The sequence below is a fragment of the Tupaia chinensis genome, unplaced genomic scaffold, assembly GCF_000334495.1.
Source record: "Tupaia chinensis unplaced genomic scaffold, TupChi_1.0 Scaffold147554_1, whole genome shotgun sequence".
Classification (NCBI taxonomy): Eukaryota; Metazoa; Chordata; class Mammalia; order Scandentia; family Tupaiidae; genus Tupaia; species Tupaia belangeri.
The window spans coordinates 413,336-422,813 of NW_006207406.1; the positions used below are offsets into that span (position 1 = coordinate 413,336).

Sequence of the window (9,478 nt, forward strand, 5' to 3'; positions counted from 1 at the left end):
CACGTGGGAGACCTGGGTTGATGCTCAGCCCACCCTCAAAGCCAGGCGTGGCGGCAGGTACCTGTAGTCCCAGCTTCCTAGGTGGCAAGACAGGAAGGTCATGACAAAGTGAAACCTGTCCAAAAAAAAAAAAAAAGAATTATACACTCAGAAAACATATACATGAGGATGGAGAGAAAGAGGAAAGAAGATGAAAAGTTCTCTTTATACCCCAGATCTCATCCCCAGAGTCACTAATTATTACAAGTTTTATTCTGATACCATTTGAGAGAGATTAATATACTGAGGAAAATTTCATTGATAATGTAACCCTGGGGGCCAGCAGGTGGTGTGGTAGTTAAGGTGCTGGACTCCCACATGACTGACCACGGTGTGAGTCCTGGACCCAGGGGCTTGAAACTAATGGTGGGTGTGTGTGCGTGCGTGTCTAAAATCCCAGGAGAATGGAAGAGAAGGGATTGCTGCATGGCCATCTCCTTGGAGGCTGATTTTTCACTTCCCCTCTCACTGTCCCTCTTTCACTCTGGCGAGAGCATGTGCCCTATGGCAAAAATCTTTTTCAAAAAAATAAATATTGTGTCACCAGAAAAGTCATGATGCATTTTTTGCATAGAAAACCTTAGGAAAATATATCATGACTTTTCTGACAACCCAGTCAGTCTTAAAATAAAACGTTATCCTTGGTCCTGCTGTTTTCAGGGACCACAGGTTTATCCCATGCTGGAACATGGAGTGGGAGGGCATGGCTGGTAGGAGGTGGGCTGGCCAGGCCCGTGGCAGCCATTCTTACTATCTTCAGCAGCTGTGTTAGGGCTCTGAGTGTGAGCAGACTGGGCTTTAGCAACCTCATCTCGAGACCAGCAGATAGCGTAATGGCTGTGTTCAGTATCGCTGGACTCCCATGTAGTCGACTGTGGTTTGAGTCTCGGACCCGGTGGCTTAAACTCGCGCCGGATGTGTGTGCATGCGTGCCCAAGATCCTGAGAGGAAAATGGAGGAGGAGGGATTGCAGTATGGCCATCCCCCTGGGGGGTGATTTCTCCCTTTCTGTCTCTCTGTCTCTCTCTGTCTTTCTGGCGAGCGCTCGCATCCTATAGCAAAAACCTCTCCAAAAAAAAAGAAATCTCATCTCAGGCCAGCAGGTGGAGGCTAAGGCAACTAGATGCCACACGACTGGCTGTGCAGTTTGCGCCCCAGATGCTTGAAAAACATGCCAGGTACGTGTGCGTGCATGCCCAAAATCCCAAAAGGAGAATGGAGGAGAAGGGATTGCGGCCTGGCCATCTCCTCGGGGATGATTTCTCTTTTTTGTCTGTTTCTCTCTGGTGAGCACACACGCCATATAGCAAACACTTAAAAACAAAACAAGAAAGGCTCGTTTCTGCTGATGGTGCAGGATGGAGTATTGTGGGCGAGATAGAAGCCCAGTGAGGGGACCCAGGGCTGGCAATTAGCCTCAGGAACGCCAGGATCCGTATCGTGAGTGGTGCAGCCGCTTTTCCTTCATCATCTAGACCAGTACTTTTCCAGCCCTAAAGTGCTTACAGATCACATGGGATCTTGCTAATGTGCAGGTTCTGAATTAGTAAGCCTGGGGTGGGGCAGGGATGCTGCATTTCCCAGCAGTCTCCCACGGGAGGCTGATGCTCTTGGAAGGACTGGGGACCAGCCACAACCAGCAAATGAGGGCCTCGGATTCAGCCCAGAGCCTCAGAGGCACAAATTCAAAATGAACTGCAAGAGGCTGCCGGGTGCTGGGCTCTTGGAGCTGGGAATCACAGTGCCCTGATGTGTCCCCTGCCTGATGTAGGGGAAAGCGGGTGCTTGGCAGTTGGGTAGAATGAAGCAAAGCAGGAAGGGGGATTAGAGGACAGAGGGGCATGGTGGGATGGCGAGCTTGCTGACCTGCCGGCCCTCAGCCAGTTCCGAGTCCCAGCTTCTACACCTGACCACAGCTGTTCGCATCTGCTCTGCTCTCCTGGTACATCGTGACCAAGACCAGAGGTGGTGCCAGGTGTGGGCAGGAGCACAGGCCACTGACCAGGAAGATCTTGGTGCTGATTGGAAAGGAGAAATAACTGGTTCTGCAGGAACCTATTGCTTATTCTTTCTTTCTGTACAGATTATAATCTTTGACTCAAGCAAAAGTTAAAGCTATTTTAAAAAGACATTAAAGCTTTATTTGCACAGCAAAATCTTAAAAATGCAGAAAATATGTTACAAGGGAAAAATAATCACCCAGAGTCTTCTAGCAAAAGATAATAGTTCTGTTTTACCTTCTAGTCTTCGTGAATAGGTTTTGTTTGTTTGTTTGTTTGTTTGTTTTAAATCAAATCAAGTATTTTAAAACTACATTTTTCTCGGAGATTTCACTAAAGGGGCCAAACTTGGGGGTTTTGTCACTTGTTCATTTTGTTTTGTATTGTGAACATTTTATAACCTTTGACTAGAATACAAGTTTGTTTTGTTTTGTTTTTAGGTTTTTGCCATAGGGCATATGCATTTGTTGGAGAGAGAGAGAAACAGACACAGAGAGAGGGAAAGTGAGATATCGCTCCTCAGAGGGGACGGCCACACCACATTCCTTTCTTCTCCATTTTTCTCCTTGGACTTTGGGCATATACACATACAGGTCCAGCATGATTTTCAAGCCACAGGATCTGGGACTTGAACCTCAATCGGCCATGTGCGAGTCCAGTATCTTAACCACTTAACCACCACACCACCTGATGGTCCCTAGAACACAAGTATTGTGAGAGGCAATTTGTATTAGAGGTTTTTACCTTAAGAAGAATGTGCTCGCCAGAGAGAGAGAGAGAGAGAGAGAGAGAGAGAATAAGATAGCAAATATTGGTACCATGGCCACCCATGTGGGAGTGCCTTGTACTTAACCACTATACCACTTGCTGGCCCTGAACATGTAAGTTTTAAGACACAGTTGTGCAGTGGTCTCTTTCCAGATGCACTGGCCCACCTAGGGGCTGTGTTAGGGACCTGCACAGGAGAGGGGTATTTGTCTTCACACCTCGGTTGGGTTGGTATTGTGGAGCAAGCATTTGTGACATGGTGTGCTCAGGAATATTTACCCCATGCAAATGTGAACTGAATATCATCGTAAACCTACCTCCGATCCTTTCTTTCCTTTTAATTGATGATAGAGTGCCTGTGTACACGCAGGAGACAGGAGGATGCCCCCTGCATGGGACTTGCTCACACTGCAGTCCCACTCCTCCAGTCCCCCAGTCCTCCAGCCTGCTAGCATCTTGCACATGCACATACATGTCCCATGTGTTTTTACGTTGACCAGGCCAGGAGCTCGAACCGTGGTTGGCATGTGGCTTCCATCTCTGTGGTCTGGTGTAATACTGACTGTTGCACAGAGGCTGGGCCTTTTTTTGTCTTTTCTTTTTATAATGAACCAAATAATAAAGAATGTCTCAATTCTTTCTAGATAAAATACTTGTTAAAAATGAGCCATATTAGGACCAGCCAGTGGCATAGTGTTAGGGCAGCTGGATCCACGTGGCTGAGCATGCGTTTGAGACTTGGTAGCTTGGAAAGTACTATAGGTATGTCTGTGTGTGCCCCAAAATCCCAAGAGGAGAATGGAGGAGAAGGGATTGTGGTGAGGCCATCCCCTCTGGGGATGTTTACTCATTTTCTCTCTTTGTTGCTCTGTCTCTCCAGCAAACATACACCCTCTATAGCAAACAATTTTTTTAAATCTAAAATGTGCCAAATTATAAAGAATAAATTTGTCTAAATTATCTTTCAATAAAATACGTTTTTTTTTTACCTTTAGGAATTTGAAACTGTATGTAGTATGTCATCGTGGGTGTTTGGTTCTGTATTTAGGAGTGGGAGAGACCTGGATAAAAGTCCAGTTGGCATTTTATAATCTATGTATAGGATTCCAGTTTATTTCTTACTTGACTTTTTGCATAACCAGATGCGGTGTGTCTGGTTCCTCTGTGTAAATTTCCTATTAGATAACTGCAAATGCTGCGTGGCTTGTCGGCACTTACTGGCCAAGGAGAGGGAGTAATCTGGAAAGTGAGGCTGCCAGTTTCCTGGTCTTCTTGGAGTAATCCTCCCATGGCATTCGGTTGTAGCATTCTTATAATACTTGATACAGCCTGATACTTCCGAATTCCTGTGTCACATGATCTCAGATGGTTAGGAACTGAAGTGCTCCTAAGAGCCTCAAGAATTTAGCTTTGAGCTCTTCCTGCCAGCGATGGCCCTTGGAATTTCACGTCACGTAATGAAATGCTGCCGGAGTAGATGACTGGAAAGGAGCTTTCCTCCTCGGTTTGCACGGTATCCACCAGTGCTGGGCCTTACTCTGGGGCATGCTCTTTTCTGCACTGTACAAAACACAGCCTAGTGTACGTGAGAATACTGTGCTCTCTGGGAACCAGCAGTTAGCGTAATGGCTATGTCGCTGGATTCCCACGTAGTCGACCGCGGTTCGTGTCCCAGATCCGGTGGCTTAAAACTCACGCCGGGCGCGTGTGCGTGCGTGCCCAAGATCCCGAGAGGAGAATGGAGGAGAAGGGATTGCGGCGTGACCATCCCCCCTGGGGGGTGATTTCTCGCTTTCTGTCTCTATGTCTCTCTCTGTCTGTCTGGCGAGCGCACGCACCCTACAGTGAAAATCTCTCCAAAAAAAAAAAAAAAAAAAGAATACTGTGCTCTCTGAGAGTCTAAATAAAGTAAGTGCTTTGAGAAAATCCAAGCAGTACTGCAAGATGAAAAACCTCTGGAGATCAGATGTATACTGTGCCTATTATTAACAATTCTGTATGATACACTTATAATTTTGTTATTAGGGTAAATCTTATGTTAACTGTTTTTTACCACACACACAAAAATAAAGGGAAAAAAAAGAAAAATTCTAACCTAAGGATAATTACTGTGTTTGGACCTAAAAGTGTCAAAAGATGATCTTATTAGCATTTCTAATGATGAAAACAGCCCAATCCTTAGTGTGGACTTAACAGTCTTTTTAAAAATGATTATTTATTTAGTTTTATTCATTATTATTATTTTAATTTGCTGTAGGGCACATGTGCTCACTAGAGAGAGACAAAGAGAGAGAGAGAGAAAGTGAGAAAGCAAGCCGCTAGGTTCAGGACTCAAACTACAGTCGGCCATGTTGGAGTCCAGCGTCTTGACCACCACGCCACCTGCTGGCTCCAACAGTTAGTCGTACTTTCATTTTTAGTTATCGTTCCTTTCCGGGTCGTTCTCAAACAGATCAGGGACCTGTGGAGATTAACCTACTACTAATCCTGTGTACTGGGATTACTCGATGCTTCCTGCTTTCGGGTAATCTTCATGATGGAGATGTCTTTTAGATGTTCTTTAGTCCATATAATTTTACTTAATGTAACTTTTATTTTTATATAGCCTAACTAAAAGAAAACAGAGACAGTATCTGTGTTCTCCTTCAGCTTGCAGGAGTGCAGACAATCAAAAATACTACTGTTTGCTGGATACCACTAACCCCGAGTTTTGATAATAGATGAAATTTCTAAAGGAAGGGCAGTGGTCATTAATAGCACTTAATGCACATAGGAGTCACCTGGGAAGCTTTTAAAAACACATCAATGTTAGGGGTCCCACTCCCAGAAGTTCTAATTTAATTGAGCTGGGAATGAAACCTCCTCTAATGGCATTTTATAACAGATCTCCAGGTATGTATAATGCACAGCTAGGGCTGAAAGACACTAGCTTGGAGTAAAAGTTTTGATCTAGGTCTCTCGGCTTGTAAGAGCTTCTTTTTGCTCCTGATAGTTTTTTAAGGTTTTTGTTTTTGTTTTTGTTTTTCGCCATAGAGCACATGTAGTTGCTAGAGAGGGAGAGAGAGACAGAGACAGAGAGAGGGAAAGCAAGAAATCATCTCCTAGGAGGGACATCCATGTCACAATTCTTTCTCCTCCATTCTCCTTTTGGAATTTTGGGAAATGCATGCACACATTGTTTCATGTGAGTTTCAAACCACTGGGTCCAGGACGCGAACTACAGTCGGCCATGTGGGAGTCAAGTGCCTTAGCCATGCCACCTGCTGGTCCCACTTCTGACATTTTTATACAGACTTTAATGTTGGCTACAAGTGGAATTTTCTGAAGAGAACATTTCTGAAACTATTCAAAGAGTTTATCAGATTGTGAAAAGTATGTGACCCCAAGGTGAAAAATCGTTAGTTCAGGAAGAAGATAAAAAGCACAGAATTCTTATAGATTAGGGAAGCTAACAGGGAAGTCAGAAAAAGAGCTAGCACAAGTGGGAAGAAGCCATGGCATGCTGAAACCAGCTAGCACCACCTTGTGAGAGTACAATTCTGTCTATAATCTCTATTCCCAGGTTTCATAATGTCATTTTGATAACTTGCATGTGGCCATGGCGGGAGTATTTACACCACGGAAATGGCAAATGCCGCATCTCAGGGCTCCAGTGTCCCCAAGGATGTACTGTAGTAGTTGTGAGGGCCAGAAGTTGGAAGGCTGCAGGGGAGTGCCAGGTGCTCCAGGGCTCAGCTGCAGAGCCCCGAGGGCTACTAGATACACAGTGGGCCCTTCCCATTGGCTCTGACTCTAGTTCATAAAGACTGGTTGCAAATGCCTGATCTGCTTAGTCCAGTAAATGTTTATTATGTGTCTTCCTCACTCCCCAGTATCCAGGAAGGTGTTTGACACAGTGCTGGATACAGGAAGAGAAACATCAAAAGAAGTGGATTGAGAGCAGATAGAAAAGGATCCTGAGGCCAGCAAGTAGCGTAGTGGTTAGAGTCCTTGACTCCCATGTTGCCAACTACAGTTTGAGTCCCAGACCTGTTGGCTTGAAACTCATGCCAGGCACGTGTGTGTACATGCCCAAAATCCTGAAAGGAGAATGGAGGAGAAGGGATTGCAGCATGGCCATCCCCTCTGGGGGTGTGATTTCTCTCTTTCTGTCTCTCTGGCAAGCACATGTGCCCTGTAGCAAAAATCTCTCTAAAAAAGAAAGAAAGAAAGAAAGGAAGGAAGAAAGAATCTCAGAGAATCTCAAATCACTCAGGGAGGTCACATGACTTACTTAAAGCCATACCGGTAGTTACTGGTGGAGATAAAACTAGAACCTGGGTCTCCTGACTACCTGTACACATTGCGCTTTCTGGCGCTCCACATGCCGTGGGTAGACGAGGATAACTTCTCAGAATACTGTGAGCAGATGGTGCTTTGGAATACTTAGCAGCTTTGAATGATGGGGTAGCTGTGTTGGGGCGAGGACTGTTAGGGAGGAGGTAGGCGGGATAGGAAGCCGCTGCAGGCCGAGGGATAAGGGTGCTGGGGGAAAGGTCAGCTGTTGGTGACAATAGCACAGAATGTGTGAGACACGGGAGGAAAGGGGAGTGGGAGACAGACGGGAAGTGAGGCTAGGAGCGGTGGCTTTGAAGTGGACTAGGATGAAGGGAAGGGAGAGGCCAGCGGGATGGTTTGGCTCCAGTGGTGTGGCCGCGTAGCTCATGAGGGAATCATCGGCCCCTTACCTCAGGTTGCTTTTGTGGAGTTAGCTACCAGACACTCCAGTCTGGCCCTGACAGTGCACAGGCTGAACGCATTCTGTTTTGCTGCTTATTTCTCTACCTGATGGAAGTCACCACTCTCCGTCTTTAGTATGAGGTCATTTGACCTTCAGCAAGACCACGTCTACCTCCAGGGAAAGTAATTTTGGCTTGAACCACTTGTCATGGAAACTCATTTTCTGGTCACTGCTGTTCTCACTCTCACTAACTGACCACCCGTGATGGAGAAGTGACATCCATCCAGGAAGGTGGACTTCGGGTTTTAAGAAATAATTTAGAGTATGGCAAACTGATCTTTCTTGATTTATTCTAGGTTTTCTTATTTATTTATTTATTTATTTTTTTGCCATTGGGTGCATGTGCTCACCAGAGAGGACAAACACAGAGAGGGAAAGTGAGAAATCGCCTCCCAGGAGGGATGACCAGGCCTCAGTCCCTTCTCCTCCATTCTCCACTTGGGATTTTGGGCACACATGCACACGTGCCCAGCATGATTTTTCAAGCCACCAAGTCTGGGATTGAATCACAGTTGACCGTGTGGGAATCCAACTGCCTTAACCACCATGCCAACTACTGGCCCTGGAAGCCCAATTTTTAAAATACGTGGAAGCTATTTAAATGTCTTAGTGTAATTATAAAGATACATATTTGATAAAGAAACATGGGAAGAATAATAATAAGGAGAGTGTGGATATATGATAAGAGATGTATTTTTCTTACCACCTGGGTTAATAGAAAAACCTTTTGTGCTGGTTTCACCACAGGTGCTTTCCAGTGGGAAGAATTGGAAGAAGACATCAGGAAGAAGTTGAAAGATTCAGGGGATGTTTCAAATGTAATTGAGAAAGTTAAATGTATTTTAAAAACACCAGGAAAGGTAAATGGATTTGTTTATTTTGACTCTTGATGAATTTTAATTGATATGCTATGATGAACATAATAGTAAATCATTAGACAATTCAAATAATATGTACATATACGTGTTTTCCTTAAGCAGTTTCTTTTGGGGGGCCATGTAATGACTTTGAGTATAAAACATGTTATTGTTTACTATTGTAGATTTTAATTTATGTAGAAATTCAAATGTGTATGAGTCATGTCTTTAAAATGTGCGTTTGTGAATTCTATCTTCTCCACACTTTCCTGAAACTCCAGGAGAGTCCAGTGGATGTCAAAAAAGCACTGTTGAATTTCTCCAGTAACAATTAAATTGATCACAGCAGATGCTTTTCACTCCTCCCAATTTCTGTCCAAGTAGTTTGGGGAGTAAAGCAGTTCCTGCCGGTGCCTTTTCTAGGAGTTCTGAGACATCTGTTTAACCAGGGTGAATGTTAAGGAATTGCTTATCAAGATACTATTCAAATATAGGTTCTAAATTTTTAAGGTTTTTTGGGGGAGGGTGGTGATAGGTTTTTGCTATAGGGCGCATGTGCTCGCCAGAAAGACAGAGAGAGTCAGAGAGACAGAAAGCAAGAAATCACCCCCCAGGGTGGTTGGCCACCTCATAATCCCTTATCCTCCATTCTCCTCTAGGGATCTTGGGCACGCACACACATGTGAGGTTAAGCCACCAGGTCCGGGACTCAAACTATGGTTGACTACATGGGAGTCCAGCTACATAACCATTCCACTATCTGCTGATCTCAACTTCTGAGTCTTTAGAAGTTAGATTAAAGGTTATAAAAGCACAGACTTTGTATGTGGCCATAAATTTGTGCACATTAAAATTAGATTGTACAGAGTCTGCAAAGGCCTTTTTATGTCGATTTGTTAAATTTTAAGACAGCTATGTTACCCGGTTTAGCCAGTGTATTCTTATTTCAGATTCTGTGATAAGCAAATTGGCTACAGTTGATTAAAAGGTAAGTTGTGTACCATACCTAGCAGAATATAGAGTAATATTAAGTG

The 9,478-nt window shown here is 44.4% G+C and overlaps 1 protein-coding gene across 1 annotated transcript in view; it reads left to right on the forward strand.

The window, feature by feature from the left end:
- The window catches only part of RHOBTB3 (Rho related BTB domain containing 3), a 74,025-nt gene that overhangs the window by 31,712 nt on the left and 32,835 nt on the right, over positions 1–9,478 (forward strand). The window contains exon 7 of the mRNA XM_006169853.1: positions 8,335–8,447. Coding sequence (XP_006169915.1) covers positions 8,335–8,447 — 113 coding nt within the window. The remainder of the gene's footprint in view (positions 1–8,334; positions 8,448–9,478) is intronic.